Source organism: Gopherus evgoodei, chromosome 7 (assembly GCF_007399415.2).
Source record: "Gopherus evgoodei ecotype Sinaloan lineage chromosome 7, rGopEvg1_v1.p, whole genome shotgun sequence".
Taxonomy (NCBI): domain Eukaryota; kingdom Metazoa; phylum Chordata; order Testudines; family Testudinidae; genus Gopherus; species Gopherus evgoodei.
Window position 1 is genome coordinate 113,334,630 of NC_044328.1, and position 20,616 is coordinate 113,355,245.

Below are 20,616 nucleotides of genomic sequence, written 5' to 3' on the forward strand. Positions count from 1 at the left end.
GCCACCTAGGGGATAGAACTAGAAATGCAGCAATTGTACAGTATGTAGATACCCCAGCAGCAGCATATTTTATCCATGATGAATGAGTGACTCCTGAAGGGCTGACTCCAGTCTCCTTTCCTCCTCCCCTGCTTCCCTGCTTTCTCACCTCCTGGATTCATTTGAGAGCAAATTTGTAGAGCTGCCAGGCAGTCTCACAGTGGGGGATTCTCACCTGAACTCTTCTGAGCATGCAACTGCTTGGTCTTGCGTTTTAAGCAAAAACCAGCAACTTCAAGAAGGAAAGCTGGGAGCTGCTAAAGGAGGGAGCAGAGGAAGGTAAGAAAGCACCTTTTAATTTTAATCTGTTACGTTATCAGTATTTTTGATTGGTCTACGTCCCCAGCTGTGCCTTGGGGCTTTTTCAGATGAAGATGGAAAAGCTGACTGCAAGTGGGAGAGGGAAATCCAAGGATTCGGTGTCCTTCCCTCCTGGCTGGTTGTTTCTGTGAAGCGAATGAGGGGGAAAATGATTGAGAGGTTCTTGAAATGTAGATTTCAGTAGGAAAAAAGCAATGCCCAGGAAAGGCCCTGTGGTGACTCTGAAGGGGATGGGGAGGGAGAGACATTGTTACTGAGATGGGACAGTAACGTTGGTTTGCTGTAATGCTCCCTCCCTTGCTTTGTTTCTGTTTGAGGAGGACACGCCAAGTGGCTTCGGAGGGGATGAGGTGGATTTGGATGCTAGGACTGTCTCTGCCGCAGGAGGACTGAGATTGGCTTCCCTTGGCTCATCCAGAAGGAAGAGATGACAAGTTCCCACGCCAGCGGTCACTATTACTGAAACCAACAGAGAGGGAAAGGAATCAAAACTTGGGGAGAGAAGAGAAAAGAAACAGAGGGAAGGGGAGTTCCAGAGGCAGGAGAGAAGAGCTGAAAACCATTAGGTCTCCTGCAAGGGGAGGCTGTAAAGGGGAGATACTGCACAGGAGATCCCCACTGAAACCCTTGTTGGTGCAAAGTGCTGCATGGGACGAGGCTGGCAATGGAAAAGTTGTCCCTGGAAGGGAACGACCTGTGGACTATCAATGGCTCACTGATCAACTCCAGCCTGAGCCTTGAGAACCGGACTTATGGGGTCAACAGCTCCACTGATCCCCTGAAGAGGAATGAGGACATGGCCAAGGTGGAGGTGACAGTGCTCTGCCTCATCCTCTTCCTCGCTCTGACGGGCAACCTGTGCGTGTTGCTGGCCATCCACACCACCCGGCAGAAGCACTCCCGCATGTATTATTTCATGAAGCACCTGAGCATCGCTGACCTAGTGGTGGCCATTTTCCAGGTTCTGCCCCAACTCATCTGGGACATCACCTTCAGGTTTTATGGGCCGGATTTCCTCTGCCGGCTGGTCAAGTACCTGCAGGTGGTGGGGATGTTTGCTTCCACCTACATGCTCCTGCTGATGTCCCTCGACCGGTGCCTGGCCATCTGTCAGCCCCTGAGGTCATTGCACAGGAGGTCTGACCGGGTATCTGTCCTCCTCACCTGGCTGCTATGCCTGCTGGTCAGCATCCCCCAGATCCACATATTTTCCCTTCGGGACGTGGGCAATGGGGTGTATGACTGCTGGGCAGATTTCATCCAGCCCTGGGGAGCCAAAGCATATATCACCTGGATAACCCTGACTGTTTACATTATCCCTGTGCTGATGCTGAGCATCTGCTATGGCTTGATCAGTTTCAAAATCTGGCAGAATGTGAAGCTAAAAACGGCCCACGAGAACGTGAACCTGTCCTCCAGTGGAGCAGCCCTCTCCAGGGTCAGTAGCATCAAGCTAATTTCTAAAGCCAAGATCCGGACAGTCAAAATGACCTTCATCATAGTCTTAGCTTTTGTAGTGTGCTGGACTCCTTTTTTCTTTGTGCAGATGTGGTCTGTGTGGGACAAGAATGCTCCCAAAGAAGGTAAAGTTCTCCCTCATTTCATTTATAGAAAATATATATTTGCATGTAATAGTTAGTGTTGGTGACTAATAATTAACACATCAGTTGGCTGCAAAACAACCATTCCAGATGTGATCGGGGTAGTAGAGAGATTTCAGTCTGAACCAAGGCTCATTAGGGTGCTGAAAGGAGAGAGACTGATGACTTGCATCTGATCCAAGGCATGCAGTTCTGACACTTCATTAGAGTCACTCCTGGTTTTCTGGGGGATAAGGAACCAGAATCAGCTCCTCTGGGTCTTGAACTGAAACCTGGACCTGGAAAACAGTTTCCCTCCCTGTTTGCCAAGGCAATTCTCATTTGCACACAATGTGCACTTCCCTCTTTTGTCTGTCAGCACGGCATAGCTATAGCAGCTTGAGCATGTCTGCTGAAATGGCACCCTGCAGGGTTGGGTGTGTCAGAGAGCCAGGCTGGGGACCTGGGGGAGCCCTCCTGGCTAGGCATGTGGAACTTTTCTTGGGAAATTTCGTTTAGCTGAAGCAGAAGCATTTTGAGGAGATGCATTGGTTTGGATGATGTTTTTAGCAAGGAGACAGAGAGAGACTCTCTCGCACTTTATGGTCTGGTGATTAGGGCACTAATCGGAGACTCAGGTAATGATCTGAAAACTTCTGCTCCAAATCAGGCAGATGAGGGACTTGAAAATAGGTCTGCCACACCTTAGGCCAGGGCCTTAACCATCACTCTACCCCCTTCCTAAACAGAAAAGTTCTGGTTTCAGTGCAAAGCTGGATGTTCCAACACAAATCTGTTTTTGCAAACAAAAAGTTTGAGAGGTTTGGTTGTCATTCCAATGTACAAACGTACAAACCTCGGAATTTGCTGTAAAACAGAATATTCATCCCCGGCTCATCTGTACTGGGCATCTTCTTCGTAGTGTAAATTCAAGGTCATTCACAGGAGTCAAGCTTCATTAATAATAATGCCTGGAGATGGCTTCCCCATTAATTTCTATGGTGCTTTGCAGGCATATACTTCCGAGTGCTGGGTTTTTAAGAATATCAGGTACTGGCCATGAATAATGTTAAATGTATCAACAGCACAGAGCATCGGCTCTCAGTGGCAGGGGAATTGAGGGTGAGACACCCTGAAACCAGCTGGTTTGATATCTCGTTCTCACATTCCCCAGCATCTTCTCTTCCCTTTCAATGCTCCTTTCTTCTCTCTCCTCTCCTCTACTCTTTACTCTGTTCTTTTTTGCTTTCCTTCTTCCCTTTCTTCCCTCTGCTCCCTTTCTCTCTTCTCTCCATTCTCTGCACGCACTGCGATGCTCTTTGATGCTGGCTGTAGGTAGCATGTTTCCCTTAATGTTCCAGTGATTTATTAGTTAGTTGGAATGAAAACATTTTGGAAAGGGCGAAGTGCCATTTTTCATACAGGAATGCTGCAGTAGCTATGGCTGATAACAGGCAGTAAAATCCATTACAATCCCCTCTTTTCCCAGTACTTTCAAAAGCACTTTCCCCTTCAGGCTGAGGCTTTCTATTCTCACTCTGTGCCCTGAATTGGAGTCGGAAAGTTTGAGGAAAATCCTTTCAGTCCTTTTTTGAGGTAGGGGAGAGTGAAAGAAAAATATCTTGGGAATGGCAGTTTTTAAACAGATCAGCAGAAACGTGACCCAGCCAGAGCCCTCACTGAGGGCTAGCACCTTTGCTTGGTTTGGGGATGTAAAATAAACATGATGGAAAAATAACTGCTCAGTAGACACATTAATGCTACTGGAGACAGCCTGCTCCTCAGCAGCTGACTTCACAGCTGCCCGTAGGGCAATGCAGCTCCTGCCTTCACACAAGATGATCCTCTCCCTCCTTTGGGCAAGCTCCTTTCAATGATAAATTACTTTGCATAAAAACTGAACTCCCCCATGGGAGATTTTTACATATCCCCAGTAAATCTGAAACAGGGGCTGTGCCTCAATGTATGTATCTGCAGTTCTTTAGTCTTCTCTCTACTCTCCTTATTGCTGGTGCAGGGATTATCCCATGGGAACTTTGTCCTGGCCAGCTGCTCACCACGTTTGTCTTGGTTGTTCACACTGGTAATTGCATCTGCTTTATAGATGTCTAGTGGGATAAGAAGGGTCCTTATTTTAAACATCTGCTAAGAAGGGCTTGCTAATGATGCCCTCGCACACACAACTCTCTGTCGCACTGTTGAGCTCCCTTTCACAATAGGATAGAATTGTAGATTGGGACTCAAATTCAGAATCGATGATTGCTTTCCGGGCCTGCATGTTTGTGTCACTCGTTCTCACTTACTCTGTCAAATGATCGGTACTGTGGTGCTTTACCTAAGAAGAAGCAGACTTTGAAGATAGAGCATGTTAATAACTCATCAGGTGTGGGAGCCAGGTGTTTTGTCTACAGCAAAGGATGTTATTTTAGCAAGAGCATCCAGTATATAATAAAAAGAACAGGAGTACCTGTGGCACCTTAGAGACTAACAAATTTATTTCAGCATAAGCTTTCGTGAGCTACAGCTCACTTCTTCGGATGCATGGAATGGAACACACAGACAGGAGATATTTATACATACTGTTTTTTGAATGTTATGATTCCTGATGTCAGATTTGTGTGCATTTATTCTTTTGCATAGAGACTGTCTGGTTTGGCCAATATACATGGCAGAGGGGCATTGCTGGTACATGATGGTATATATCGCATTGGTAGATGTGCAGGAGAACGAGCCCCTGATGGTGTGACTGATGTGATTAGGTCCTGTGATGGTGTCACACGAATAGATATGTGGACAGAGTTGGCATTGGGCTTTGTTGCAAGGATAGGTTCCTGGGTTAGTGTTTATGTTGTATGGTGTGCGATTGCTGGTGAGTATTTTCTTCAGGTTGGGAGGCTGTCTGTAAGTGAGGACTGGCCTGTCTCCCAAGATTTGTGAGAGTGAGGGATCATCTTTAATCTACAACCTATCCTTAAAGATGATCTGACATCAGGAATCATAACATTCAAAAACCAGTGGGAGAACACTTCAACCTCTCTCAGTGACAGACTTGAAGGTGGCAATTTTGCAATAAAAAAACTTCAAAAACAGACTCCAAAGAGAGACAGCTGAACTCAAATTAATATGCAAATTAGATACAATTAACTTGGGTTTAAACAGAGACTGGGAATGGCTGGGTCATTACACTAATTGAATCTATTTCCCTATGTTAAGTTCTCCTCATACCTTCTATGGGTCATCTCAATTATCACTTCAAAAGTTTTTTTTTTCTCCTGCTGATGATACCTCATCTCAATTGATTAGACTCTTCCTGTTGGTATGCATACTTCCACCGTTTCACATTCTCTGTATGTATAAATATCTCCTGTCTGTGTGTTCCATTCTATGCATCCAAAGAAGTGAGCTGTAGCCCACGAAAGCTTATGCTGAAATAAGTTTGTTAGTCTCTAAGGTGCCACAAGTACTCCTGTTCTTTTTGTGGATACAGACTAACACGGCTGCTACTCTGAAACCTGTCAGTATATAATAGGATCTAATGGCACAGGAGGAAAGCCTCTTGTGAGTTATATTAGGAACAGCGAATGGTGGTAACACTTTGCAGTATCAATAGTGTGTATTGAACCTTTGACTTCCTTCTCCAAAGTGCACGTTTCCACCACTTGAGCTAAAGGACTAACTAATTCCCTTAGCTAGCAGCAGTAGTAGGCTCTTAGTCTTGATGAGGGGCAGTAACTCAAGGGGGACACAGCACCCAGCACACACACCTGATTTTTTCTAGCAGTCTGGGATCCTATAACCCTTTGAACCCAGTGGATATAACGTTTCCACCACTAAGCAAGCACCCTGCCTCCTTTTTCACTCTGCTTTCTCCCTTAAACAAAATAAGACCCCTGTGAACTCTCTGCCAAGTCTGAGCAGTTGAAACAGCACTGCTGGGTGGGTAGAGTGCCTCATGCTTCCAACCTACTTTGCTGCAGTGCTGGTGCTGTCTCTCTATAGAATACTTCTGGGGTACTTCTTAGCAACTAGTCTTGGCTCCTGATTCATGCCCCTTTCCTCTGCTACTGCTGCTTCTAAATCAGATAAAGCAGTTTGGAAAGTCAGCAAAGGGGAATGGTGGGGGCATAGCAGGAGTGGAAAGTAGAGGTAAGGCTTTCACCAGGTGATGGTGATCAGGGCCGGCTCTAGCCATTTCGCTTTCCCAAGCACGGCAGCACGCCGCGGGGAGCGCTCTGCCGCTCGCCGGTCCCACAGCTCCGGTGGACCTCCTGCAGGCGTGCCTGTGGATGCTCCACTGGAGCTGCGGGACCAGCGGACCCTCCGCAGGCACGCCTGCGGGAGGTCCACTGGAGCTGCCTGCTGCCCTCCCGGCAACCAGTAGAGCAGCCCCTGCGGCATGCCGCCCCAAGCAGGCGCTTGGCACTCTGGGGCCTGGAGCCAGCCCTGATGGTGGTGGGGTGAGACAGGCTCAGCAAACCCAACACATGCTCACCTCCAACTGTTTCAAAAAATCTACCTGCTCCCTCGCATAGTGCCCAATAGTGGTTTCCCCCAGGTCCTTGGATATTACCCAGATTCTAGCTCAGGGATCGGCAACCTTTGGCACGCGGCCCATCAGGGAAATCCACTGGCAGGCCGGGATGGTTTGTTTACCTTCAGTGTCCCCAGGTTCAGCTGATCACAGCTCCCACTGGTGCAGTTCACCGTCCCAGGCCAATGGGAGCTGTGGGAAGCGGCAGCCAGCATGTCCCTCGGCCTGTGCTGCTCCTCGCAGCCCCCATTGGCCAGGAATGGCGAGCCACAGCCAGTGGGAGCTGTGATCAGCCCGAACCTGCGGATGCTGCAAGTAAAGAAACCATCCCAGCCGGCCAGCGGATTTCCCTGACCGGCTGCGTGCCAAAAGCTGCCGATCCCTGTTCTAGCTGATATCTCTTTGAGAATGAATTAGGCTCCAAAGGGTTCGGTGTCTGTTTTGCCATATGTTTTGCCTCTGCAGGTTTGTGTGGGTGTGCACTGTTTTCTGGATTTCTGTTTCTTTGCACAAAGGAGTGTATCTCATTGGAAGGAAGGACTTGAGAGATGTGTGCAAAGAGGTGTAACAATCAATCGAAATGTAACTGAACTGTGTGCCATTGCGCAATGTCCCTGGGTTTCTTGGACATAATAGTAAAAGAAAGGGTATGAGTCACAAATAGCTGGCAAGGTTTACATGATGTGCGCAAATTGTAGAAGTCAACAAACAGCAAACAAAGCCCTCTGCTTGAACACACAATTATTAGGGGGCCAGATGTTTGGGAGGAAGGAAACATGTTTCCAAAGGCCGCATGATGTGCTGTTTCTTAATGAACAAAATGTTTATCAGCCACCACGTGGAAAGCCGTCATCATGGGATCTGGAACGGCCGCAGACAAATGAATAGCAAATGGTTTTCCAAATTAGTCCTAAATTGTCCCCCTGCAAATTGACTCCAGGGCTCCAGAACCTGCAGTGTTCAAAAAGTCTGTCTGAGAAACTATTAAACAGATAATGAGTTATTGGTCTTGGAAGAGGAAAAAATCCTGAGCTGCTTCTCTGAGTGTGTTTGCTCCGTATCTAAACAGTGAGGGAGTATGCAATGTTACCCTAAATTGATGTAAGCTAGTCATTGTCACCTTCTAGTGTTTCTCCTTCATGCCTCTCTATGGAAGGGGAAGTGTAGTTTTAATTTTGTCATGGAAGCAAAACATTTCTGTGTCATTTTGCACAATGCTGAAACCTATTGTGATGAGCAGGCTGCCACGTATGGAGTTATATTGCCACCTGTAGGATGTGACCGGACTATTTTGTTTAGAAACTTTTCCAGTGGATATGTTAATTGCATGTCCTTGATAAATAAGATCCAGCTATAATGCACAGGGCCTTTGTACTGCAGAGAGAACCTTTTCCTCTGAAGTCAGATTTTCCTTTTATCATGGAGCAGTTCTCCTATGTAAACCTAGGCTAAATACTTTATCAATTATTATTATTAATAATTATTTGTGTTGCATTAGCACCTTGGAGTCCCAGTCCTGAGCTAGGACATCATTGAGCTAGGCATTATATAAACACAGAAAAAAGAGAGAGTGCCCGCCCCAAGGAGTTTATAGTCTAAGGCAAGAGTTTAGAATTTTCTTTTACTTTTCAGGGGTCTCTATCGCTAACTCAGCTGACTTCCCTTGACAAACAACACTCTTCTCTCCAGCACCTTGCTGATAATTTGACAGCGTAAATAGGAATGAGTGACCCCAGTATCAAAGCAATCTGTTTGGCTCCTCTGCAACTACCGTGTGTGCTGTGCTTTGCATTGTGTCTTATTGCATTCGTCATGGGGCTTAAAAGAGGCCTGAGCCTGTAATACTTGAACAGACCCAACTCCCTGTGATGTGGAAGTTTGAAACGTGTAAGGAATGAAAGACTGGGCCCTAAACAGAGAGTTTAAAAAGTCCTTTGCTAGTTTACTACGTTACTAATTTGGGGCCTGATCCTGCAAAGTTTTAGGTACATGAAACACGATCCACACATGAGGAATCCTATTGACTTCATTTCAAAAAAGAAGTGAAATAAGGATGTTCTCGAAATACACCCCCCCCCACGTACATACATCTGTTGCCTGACTCATATTATTTACTAACTTTACAGCACGGGAACATGCACTCCCCTCCTTGCTATATTTTTCTGTGATTTGAATTGCCTAGTGTTACGACACCCTGCTCCACTAAGACCGCAGCTTCGAGTTCTTTTTCATGGTTGCATCTTCCTTCTGGGAATCCCACTGGCTAGAAATATTTTTCGGGGAATTTCCAAAAGCAGTTATATATGTGTTTAAAATATTCATCCATTTTAATCTCTTGTGTTTACACCAGATAGTGTAATTTTTAAACATGTTTCATCGGCTTGTGTGGTGTGTCCTATGTCTTAACCTATGTTTAAATGGAGTTGTAGTAAAAAGTAAGCAAACACTTCAACATCTGAGCAACTTTATACTCCAGAAACTTTTCACCATTTCAGGGGGGGTTAGATCTTGGGGGATTAGCCTGGCCCTTTTCAGAGGTAGAGAATTGGCCCAGCTGGAAAACATTAATTTCCCCACTGTTCAGGGAGGAGATTTGGGTATGAGAGATTTGATCTAGGTCCAACACAGTTTTTCTTGCTCCATGCTCTTAAGAAAATGCCTGTTTCATGCCACTTGCCTCCTTATATGATGGGCCAGGGTTTTGTGTTGTACCTGAAAGACAGGACCCATAGCAGCGGCTCAGTGCCCCCACCCATGTTGCTGATTGCTCAGCATCATTCTCAGTTGCGGGAGCACTGGATCAGCTGTGAGTGAGAGAGAACAAGGCAACTACAGATCCACCAACATTTCTTGCCATAGATGCAGATGTGTCATCTAAGTACTGGCTAGGCCCAGCCTCACTTAGCTTGGAAGAGCTACTAAGTTAATTGAAATAAGCAATGGAATAGATCCATAGAGATCTCATCCATTTTCTTATTAGACTGTACCCTACAGTTAGTAATCATAATTAATACCTACTTCCAATATAGCACTTTTCATCAGTAGATCTCAAAGTGGTTTACAAAGGAGGCAAATATCATAATCCTCATTTTATAGATGGGGAAACCGAGGCATGGAGCGGTGAAGTGACTTGCCCAAGGTCACTTAGCAGTCCAGTTGCAGAGCTGGACCCAGGTCTCCTGAGTCCCAATGCTGTGCTCTATTGACTGGACGATTAAAACCTCCCAATTCTCATTTATCTATTTCAGTTTGAAGTGTGAGCACTGTCCCAGCTCATACAGCTGCCGTCAGTCCATTGTGGAGAACTTTTTCCTACATTGCCCAGTACAAACAATTCATAATGCTTTGGAATTTTGCAGCCATTTTCATGACATGAACATTTTCTGTTCTGGCAGCAGATGTTGCCTTTTGTCGATGCTGGAATCGGTCTGGGTAAATGTATGTTAGTGTTATACCACGGCAGATCAGAACAGACAGCATGTGGATCAGTTTAGGGCAGGGGTCGGCAACCTTTAGGAAGTGGTGCACCGAGTCTTCATTTATTCACTCTAATTTAAGGTTTCGTGTGCCAGTAATACATTTTAACGTTTTTAGAAGGTCGCTTTCTATAAGTCTATAATATATAACTAAACTATTGTTTTATGTAAAGTAAATAAGGTTTTAAAATGTTTAAGAAGCTTCATTTAAAATTAAATTAAAATGCAGAGCCCCCCCGAACCGGTGGCCAGGACTTGGGCAGTGTGAGTGCCGCTGAAAATCAACTCGCATGCTGCCTTCGGTGTCCATGCCATAGGTTGCCTACCCCTGGTTTAGGGTGTCATTCAAATCACACATGACATCGTCACTTTATTTCTCTACAGAAAAAACTTACAGTTAAGTTGCAGTCTGTCTGACACACTAATCTTTATATCAAAGAAAACAGTTGTAAATGTTGTTAAAGCTCAGTAAATGGATATGAAGCTGCAACTCAGCAAATGGTATCATATTTGTCAGGGTATCGGGACATTCCCCTCCGCAGTGTCACTCACTCATTTTAAACTAGTCAACATTTTATTTTCACTCTTAATCTGGAGTGAAATGAGAATGAAGTACAAGCATGTCTCCAGTACATTAATATTGGGATACTAAAGCTCAGACATACTGGGCTACCTTTAACACTCCATACTAGTAAATAATTAATGATAATCAATAATAATTTACCTGTAGATACCGCCTTTTACATCAAAGATCCCAAAGCACTTCTCTATCTATGGCATGTTGCTTAACTGCTTTGATGAATCATGGCCTACTAGAATGCACCCACTTCTGGAGTGGAGGGTATTCTTCACAACAGTGAGGGAAGTGGAAATTTTGGCCAGGGACTAAGAGGCAAATCTCAACTATTAGGGAAAAAAAAATGCTGTGAGATCTTTAACATTCATGCAGACAGGGAGGGGACATCAGCTTTTAAGACGTGCCCTTCAGTAAGCTCCATGAAATTCAGCTCAACTTAACTACTTCAGAAGATTGCAGAGCTGCCTGAGCCACGGCTGGATTCTAACTAGTGGTTTCAGGAAGCTGATGGAGCTTAGCCCTTGTGCTTGTACCCCATAAGCAATTCCCCCTGGCTGTTTTTTAACACATCCTTTAACTTATGACCACTTGGACTAGACATCACAAGGGCAAGACTTTTATATGACTCGATTAAAGGTGCACTGTGAACTTTTTTCTTTCAAGTTGAAAAACCTCGGCTGATTTTTAGTGAGGCAAAAAGAAATAGAGGAAGGATCTCAGTTATAAACAGATATCCAGAGAAGTTACGTGGCAGCTCATGTTGATAGTTGTGAAATGTGTGTTTGTTTGTTTTTTAATCCATGTTCGTTGACAAAGCTTCCTCAGAGCCTAGCCAAAGTAATGGAAGTCTACCTCTGATCAACTTGTGCCTTTCTTTAAGAGAGCTCATTTCCCTTTGCGTTTTGCATGCGTGGCTATAAATGGCACTGCCTTTTGGCCAAAGGTTTTTCCAGAGGCGGTGCTACTGATTTCCCTGTGCTGAAGAAGCAGCCTTGTTGTTTTGTGACCAAGGCCCTGCTATCCTTTCCGAAAGTGCATTTGTAGCTTAGGTCTCCTGATATTCATTTGCCAGAGGGACCTTTTTACCACTTAGTCTATTCATTCATTTATAAGATACAGACAGCGTGCCGAGCTCTCTCAATACCTACTATGCAGAGCTGGTCAACATTTTTTTTCAATACATTTTTTGCTGTTGTTAAAAAATGGGGTTGCTATGATGATGATAATTTCTTCCCAAAAATGGCATGACTGACAAACCTTTTCATTGTTGGATTAAAATTTGAAACAAAATATTTTGAACATTTTCCCCGCCAAATTTTCTTTCGTTCAGAATGGTGAGAAATGTTCCCATTTCCCCCCTACTTCCAGTAACCAACAGGAAAAAAAAAGTTTTCCCTCCACTTCTCCCTTTGTGTTACTTTTTTCCCCAAAGAAAGGGGGAGGGGGGAATAAAAAAGTGAGAAATGGGGGTAAAGGAACCAAAAATTCAATATGAAAATTTTCATTTAAAATGTCCTGTGGCCAGGCCTGCTGCAAGGATGTTTCGCGCCCTAGGCGAAACTTCTATCTTGCCCCCCCCACCTGCGCCCCCGCTCTGAGGCACCCCCCCTCCCTGCGGCAGCTCCCCCCCTACGCCCTGAGGCCCCCCCCTTGCAGTAGCTCCCCACTCCCACCCTCCGCCCTGAAGCACCCCCCGTGCCCCAGCTCACCCCTGCTCTGTGCACAAGCACGAGCACCCTGAGCACGCCATCGCTGCTTCACTTCTCCTGCCTCCCAGGCTTGCTGATTGGCGCTGCAAGCCTGGGAGGTGGGAGAAGTGAAGCGGCCACGGCGTGCTCGGGGAGGAGGTGGGGCAGGGGTGAGTTGGGGCAGAGAGTTCCCCTGCGTGCCCCAGCGCCACTTGCTGCAGGCGGCTCTCCCAGCACTCCCCTGCCCCAGCTCCCTCCGTCTAAATGCTGGCGGCGACTGGGGCGGCTGAAGATCCGGCCACGGTGGTTGCTGCTGAAGAAAATGGCGCCCCCCCCAAATCCCAGGCCCTAGGCGACCGCCAAGGTCACCTAAATGGTTGTACCGGCCCTGCCTGTGGCACCTTATAGTCTAACAGACGTGGATGCTGATCAGGTAGTTCCTCAGTTTCTTTGATAGAGTATGGCATAATCTCTCACTGTGGTCTGTGTAGTATGTGGATAGCAGTGGATTTTTCATCTTCAGTCCATTTGGTATGATGTCCATCTGCTTGCATTTGGAAAGGAAGATCATATCTGTCTGTACTTGTGCAAGTTTCTTCATGAGGTTGATGAATTTCCACTCCATAGGGCTAAATGCAGTGCCTTGCATGGTGTCAAGTATCAGAGAGGTAGCTGTGTTAGTCTGGATCTGTAAAAGCAGCAAAGAGTCCTGTGGCACCTTATAGACTAACAGATGAGAATGTTAGTCTATAAGGTGCCACAGAACTCTTTGCTACCCCTCTGATACTTCATTTAAAATATTTTCCATGGAGGAATGGAAAAAAGTTGGGAAAACTTTGGAATGAAACCAAACCTCCTCGGTTTTCAACAGCTTTTTGAGAGTACGTCTCCCCAAAACTTTTGACCAGCTCTACTATTGGGAGTGGAAGGTGCTCAGGTCCTCACAGTATCAGGCCCCTCTCTTTAGCTAGTTTTTTTAAATCTCCATTTCTGTTTGGTGTTTCCTTTACAAAAAGTGGAGCCTGCCCTGACCTTGTTGCTAATCTAGGACAAAAGCCAGGGAGTGAATGAGCAAGGAGACTGAATTACTGTGCAGTCCCATATTCAGGCCCTGGGCTGAATGGTAGATTTCATCCCTCATGCACATGCACATCATCTGCTTGGGCTTTGTTGACCTTATCTAAGGACTTCCACTGACTTCAATGGGCATTGGATGAGACCCCATAAGGGTTAAATGACTTTCAGCACAGTAGGGTCTCATCGTTCTCAAGGTAAATCCCACAGGGATATAGCCTCCTTGCAGATCCAGTGTCACCCAGATCAATCTATAGCTATGTCCTGAAGACTGGCTGGATGTTCAGTGACCAGGAGCACTCCTCCCCTTCCCTCAAAGTCCCATCCTCATCCTGCCTCTTCCCCAAGACCCCGCCCCCCACTTGGCTCTATGCCCCCTGTCCCCTATCACTCACCTTTAAGGCAGGTAAAAAATGGTGGGGCCATGGCCTGCTGCCTCACTCTGTTCTGGCGCTCCGTGCGTGACTGGTGATTTTATTGATCCCTGCCCATGTAGCAGCATTCCATGGTAAACATGCTTTGTAAGTCATGCTGAGGAAGACTGAAGAGTGGTGTATTGATATTTTTACGCTCATCATCATCGTCAGCTGCTCCATATTAAGTGGCAGGGCAAGATCAGCAATGAGGATATTTGTAGTCGAACCCACTGACTGCCTCCATTGGCACTGATTCGGTTTCAGTGGCTTTCTTGGTATGGGCATATAATTAGGATGGAAGACCAACGAATTATGCAAGCAACTGTAGGTAACTAATAGCAGCATGCCTATGCGTGAACCCCATTTAAAAAATAATTGTCAAAGGGTTCTCTCCCCACACCTTCCCTGCCCTGACCCAAAACTGCACTCTTGAACTGGCAGACTTCACTCAGCTTCTGTTTTCAATGTACAAACCTCACCTGTGGGGTGCAAAGCCATGTATTCTGTGTGCTTGCAATACTGACAATCAGTCAGATGCATATAGGTCTGGTACAATGCCCCATGCATCCACTTTCCCTCCTCCCCCCTGCCCCGATTTAACTGTTCATTGAAGAAGCGTGGTTATGCAATTAGATCTCATTACATAAATTTGAAATAACCATAATTTCCAATGGCAAAGTTTTGAGTATGAAAATGTTTAATTAAATGTCAAAGAACAGGGACAGATTCTTTCCACTCTAAAAGATACTCGCTCTAATTAGGCTTGAATGGGAGCAAATGCTGTCTATGGATCGCCTTGATGATCTAGAAATGCAATCTGGGCCTTTTCAGGCTACAGCCTGAACGCACAAAATGACTGGTAATTTCTAAATTGGCTAGTAGGGAAAAAGATAGGTAGAAGGATGGAAAAGCAAGGAAGCGGCTATCTCTTTGATATGACAACTTCATTAGAGCTTTCACTTCCTAATCAGACAATGGCAAGTGGGTATCAGGCTGCTGAGTAGTGGGGTATCTAAGCTTTTCAGCATAACACAAAATAAGGACCAAGAAATTCACTGAACATAAGAGTATAAGAACGGCCGTACCGGGTCCGACCAAAGGTCCATCTAGCCCAGTATCTGTCTACTGACAGTGGCCAATGCCAGGTGCCCCAGAGGGAGTGAAGCTAATAGGCAATGATCAAGTGATCTCTCTCCTGCCATCCATCTCCATCCTCTTATGAACAGAGTCTAGGGACACCATTCTTTACCCTTCCTGGCTAGTAGCTATTATGGACTTAGCCACCATGAATTTATCCAGTTCCCTTTTAAACATCGTTATAGTCCCAGCCTTCACAACCTCCTCAGGTAAGGAGTTCCACAAGTTGACTATGCGCTGTGTGAAGAAGAACTTCCTTTTATTTGTTTTAAACCTGCTACCTATTAATTTCATTTGGTGACCCCTAGTTCTTGTATTATGGGAATAAGTAAATAACTTTTCCTTATCCACTTTCTCAACATCACTCGTGATTTTATATACCTCTATCATATCCCCCCTTAGTCTCCTCTTTTCCAAGCTGAAGAGGCCTAGCCTCTTTAATCTTTTCTCATATGGGACCCTCTCCAAACCCCTAATCATTTTAGTTGCCCTTTTCTGAACCTTTTCTAGTGCTAGAATATCTTTTTTGAGGTGAGGAGACCACATCTGCACAGAGTATTCGAGATGTGGGTGTACCATGGATTTATATAAGGGCAATAATATATTCTCAGTCTTATTCTCTATCCCCTTTTTAATGATTCCTAACATCCTGTTTGCTTTTTTACCGCTTCTGCACACTGCGTGGACATCTTCAGAGAACTATCCACGATGATGCCAAGATCTTTTTCCTGGCTCGTTGTAGCTAAATTAGCCCCCATCATATTGTATGTATAGTTGAGGTTATTTTTTCCAATGTGCATTACTTTACCTTTATCCGCATTAAATTTCATTTGGCATTTTGTTGCCCAAATCACTTAGTTTTGTGAGATCTTTTTGAAGTTCTTCACAATCTGCTTTGGTCTTAACTATCTTGAGTAGTTCAGAATCATCTGCAAACTTGGCCACCTCACTGTTTACCCCTTTTTCCAGAGCATTTATGAATAAATTGAATAGGATTGGTCCTAGGACTGACCCTTGGGGAACACCACTAGTTACCCCTCTCCATTCTGAGAATTTGCCATTAATTCCTACCCTTTGTTCCCTGTCTTTTAACCAGTTCTCAACCCATGAAAGGACCTTCCCTTTTATCCCATGACAACTTAATTTACATAAGAACCTTTGGTGAGGGACCTTGTCAAAGGCTTTCTGGAAATCTACGTACACTATGTCCACTGGATCCCCCTTGTCCACATGTTTGACCCCTTCAAAGAAATCTAATAGATTAGTAAGACACGATTTCCCTTTACAGAAACCATGTTGACTATTGCTCAACAGTTTGTTTTTCTGTGTGTCTGACAATTTTATTCTTAACTATTGTTTCAACTAATTTGCCCGGTACCGATGTTAGACTTACCGGTCTGTAATTGCCGGGATCACCTCTAGAGCCCTTTTTAAATATTGGCTTTACATTAGCTAACTTCCAGTCATTGGGTACCGAAGCCAATTTAAAGGACAGGTTACAAACCTTAGTTAATAGTTCCGCAACTTCATATTTGAGTTCTTTCAGAACTCTTGGGTGAATGCCGTCTTGTCCCGGTGATTTGTTAATGTTGAGTTTATCAATTAATTCCAAAACCTCCTCTAGTGACACTTCAATCTGTGACAGTTCCTCAGATTTGTCACCTACAAAAGCCAGCTCAGGTTTGGGAATCTCCCTAACATCCTCAGCCGTGAAGACTGAAGCAAAGAATCCATTTAGTTTCTCCGCAATGACTTTATCGTCTTTAAGTGCTCCTTTTGTATTTTGATTGTCACCAGTTGTTTAGCAGGCTTCCTGCTTCTGATGTACTTAAAAAACATTTTGTTATTACCTTTGGAGTTTTTGGCTAGCTGTTCTTCAAACTCCTCTTTGGCTTTTCTTATTACACTCTTGCCCTTAAGCTGGCAGTGTTTGTGCTCCTTTCTATTTGCCTCACTAGGATTTGACTTCCACTTTTTAAAGGAAGTCTTTTTATCTCTCACTGCTTCTTTTACATGGTTGTTAAGCCACGGTGGCTCTTTTTTTAATTCTTTTACTGTTTTTCTTAATTTGAGGTATACATTGAAGTTGGGCCTCTATTATGATGCCTTTAAAAAGGGCCCATGCAACTTGCAGGGATTTCACTTTAGTCACTGTACCTTTTAACTTTTGTTTAACTAACCCCCTCATTTTTGTATAGTTCCCCCTTTTGAAATTAAATGCCACAGTGTTGGGCTGTTGTGGTGTTATTCCCACCACAGGGATGTTGAATGCTATTGTATTATGGTCATTATTTCCAAGCGGTCCTGCTATAGTTACCTCTTGGACCAGCTCCTGCGCTCCACTCAGGATTAAATCTAGAGTTGCCTCTCCCCTTATGGGTTTCCATACCAACTGCTCCATGAAGCAGTCATTTAAAGTATCGAGAAATTTTATCTCTGCATTTTGTCCTGAAGTGAAATGTTCCCAGTCAATATGGGGATAATTGAAATCCCTCACTATTATTGGGTTCTTAATTTTGATAGTCTCTCTAATTTCCCTTAGCATTTCATCATCACTATTACTGTCCTGATCCGGTGGTCGATAATAGATCCCTAATGTTATATTTTTATTGGAGCATGAAATTTCTATCCATAGCGATTCTATGGAACATGTGGATTTGCTTAAGATTTTGGGATCTTTGAGATGGGGGGAAATGGCTTCTACCGTGGGGAAGATTTAAAAACAATGTGTCTAAAACATAAATTGATTTATTTTCCCCATATTTTTTCAAAATTTCTTTTTTGCCACTTGCAGCAATCAAGCTATTTTTGCTCAAAGGGACATAGTTTGTTCTGCACTGGACTATGGAAGGGTTTGGGGGAAAATTCCATTGCTTTGTCATAGTAACATTAAATCAGCGAGACCTGGGCCCACAAATTTGTGTGTTGATCAACTGGGGGCATGGGAATCAGGCCAGGATGTTGGGGAGAATGTAGGTGGATTCTGGGATCAGGATCTCCAAAAGCCACTATTTCACTAGGAGGGTGGTGAAGCACTGGAATGGGTTATCTAGGGAGGTGGTGGAATCTCCATCCTTAGAGGTTTTTAAGGTCACAGGCTTGACAAAGACTTGACTGGGTTGATTTAGTTGATGTTGGTCCTGCTTTGAGCAGGGGGTTGGACTAGATGACCTCCTGAAGTCTCTTCCAACCCTAATATTCTATGATTCTATGAAAAGCCACAATTTCTTCTCATTGGACGTGCCCAGGTTTTCTTGCCAATGCCTAAAGATCACTGGATGGCACTTTCACGTTGTTTTCCCGCTATGCTTTCTACCTTGCAGCATCCCCATTTATCATCGCCATGCTCCTAGCAAGTTTAAACAGCTGTTGCAACCCGTGGATCTACATGCTTTTCACGGGCCATCTCTTCCACGACCTTATACACCGGTTCCTCTGCTGCTCCACACGCTATTTAAAAGCCAGGCAAGGATGTGACCTGAGTGTCAGCAAAAAAAGCAACTCCTCCACATTTGTCCTGAGTCGCAAGAGTTCAAGTCAGAAGAGCGTCACTCCCCCTTCCACAGCCTGAGAACTGTCCCAGCGCTCCATGGACTGCATTACTACTTCACTCTGACCATCTTTAATAAGTATTTGTAAAAAATCTGTGATTCAGAATATGGTGGGGAGGGATTTATATATGTGTGTATATATGTGTGTGTGTGTGTATATGTGTGTTGAATTCTTTATTTAACTGAGGCAGGAATAAGAAAAGAACTGCTGTAGTCAAAAGCACAGTTCGGAATGGATGGCTTAATGGAGTTCAATTCAACGGACCAGATCCTGAATCCTTTACTTGTCCAGATCAATGGAGGTTTTGCGTAACGACTGAATAATAACTGAGGGACTTGTCCTGAAAGCTGAGTAGACTTACTGAAGCTGATGAGCCAAATTCTAACCTGGTGTAAGTGGGTACAGCTCCACTGACTTTAAGGAATTGGACCACAGGGATGGCACTGTGTAAAAGCAACCTGGGCTGTCCTTACTCAAGGAAGAAAGTATTACTCATGGTAGCAGTTTCACTGATTTCTGTTTGGCTCCAGGTTTGTTTAAGGCCTTCAAATATGTCCTTATTCAGCAATAGTGCTCCATTGGCATCAAGCGAGTTTTGACTGAGTAAGGATTTTGGCTCTGATCCTGAAACTATGTATGCACATGATTAATATGAAGCACGTGAGTAAGTCCCATTGGCTTCAGAGGGACCATGCACGTGGTTCAGTTTAAGGATGTACATAAATGCCTATGAGATCAGGGTGCTGGCACAGTAACATGTATGCTGATTATGTTCAAAAGCTTTAGTTAAGGCAAATACTTGGGGTGAACTTCTGGCTCCATTAAAGTCAATGACAAAACTTCAGCGGGGCCTGGCTTTCCCTCTTTGGTTTACCGTAGGCCATGAAGTGTTATACCAGTACAATTTTCTTGCCATGTAATTCACACGATCTTGGTTATGGCAGGGAGTATTTGTTAAAAGATTGGGGTTTTTTTTTGTAAATTAAATTTTATAAATTCAACTTGAAGGAAAGAAGGGAACAGTGAAAATAAAAGCAGCATATGAAGGAAACCTGGGAGGAAAAAATGCTTCATGCACAAAATACAAGTATATCTAGATTGTATGGAATGCTTTCGTTTCTAGATGAATGCACCCAACATTTATGACCTGTACAACATTGTATTACGTAAACATAAAGCTTGCCCCACTGTGGTACCGCTTTGGAAAAATGCAAATAGTTAGGGCACGATCCTGTTCCCAGTGAAGTCAGTGTGAATTTCCCCACTGAATTCAATGGCAGCAAGATGAGGCCATGCTGGGCTCAGGGGGCAACTCTTCACTCATGTTCATCGTCCTTTCTCACACAAGTAGTTCCAAAATCAATGGGACACCATGCATGAGTTATGACTGCACATGAAGGAGGGGCTGAGGGATTTGATTGTATGTTTGCAATGGATATAAATACTGCATATTTATCAATTTTGCTGTTTCATTATCATCAACCGATCCATTTTCAGCTTTTAGTTCTAGAGATTTTGTTTTGGTCTTCAGGCAGTTTTTTAAAATAGTAGCTTGAGACTGACTTTTAAGCATCGTGTCACTCATTGGTTCAACTTGGAGCTTAAATCCCAGCTTGTTCTCATGCACTAAAGCAATGGAACGGTGGAGTTCTGCACTTTCTCCATCCTTTATCCATTTAAACTCAAGGAAAATGAGAAATGTGTAGACTTCCCCCTTTCTGCTCTTCCCAAGGAAAGGACTATACTTTTATTTTAATGATTTAATCGTGATCATGGAAAAAAATCTACAGCTAGAAATACAGGATCTCATTCATCACTGTTTACTCTTGTTTTATGCTTGTCATCTCCACTGATTTCGGTAGAGTCAAGCCTGTTGAGAGTAACTTGGGACCGTGGTACATCATGTGTGCTGCTCCCATTTCACCTCAGTTACAGATGCTTTAGGGGTCCCCTCAGCTTGGGGCCTTGGTGCAATTGTCTCTCTTCCCCTCCATCCGCCCTGAGTGGAGTTCCAGTGGTGTAAAGCAGAAGTAGCATAGGTGACAGTAGGCCAGTACGGCGTACTGGTAAGAAGTTGCTGGCGGTACCGGCTTGTATGCAGCTGACCTTAAAGCGCTTTAACATCATTGCCCCTTTCCCACCCCATCCATCGGCAGCCCTGCCAGCAGGGACCCTCCTGGCAGGACCGCTGCTGACAGGGCAGGGAGGGAGGGGGGCAAAGAGGC

The 20,616-nt window shown here is 44.6% G+C and overlaps 1 protein-coding gene across 1 annotated transcript; it reads left to right on the forward strand.

Annotated features, from left to right (window-relative positions):
• Positions 1-739: 739 nt before the first annotated feature.
• OXTR (oxytocin receptor) lies at positions 740-18,549 on the forward strand. The gene is made up of 2 exons (XM_030569911.1): positions 740-1,943; positions 18,163-18,549. Exons 1-2 carry the CDS (start codon positions 1,025-1,027, stop codon positions 18,408-18,410), a joined length of 1,167 nt encoding a protein of 388 aa, XP_030425771.1. The 5' UTR covers positions 740-1,024; the 3' UTR covers positions 18,411-18,549.
• Positions 18,550-20,616: the final 2,067 nt, after the last annotated feature.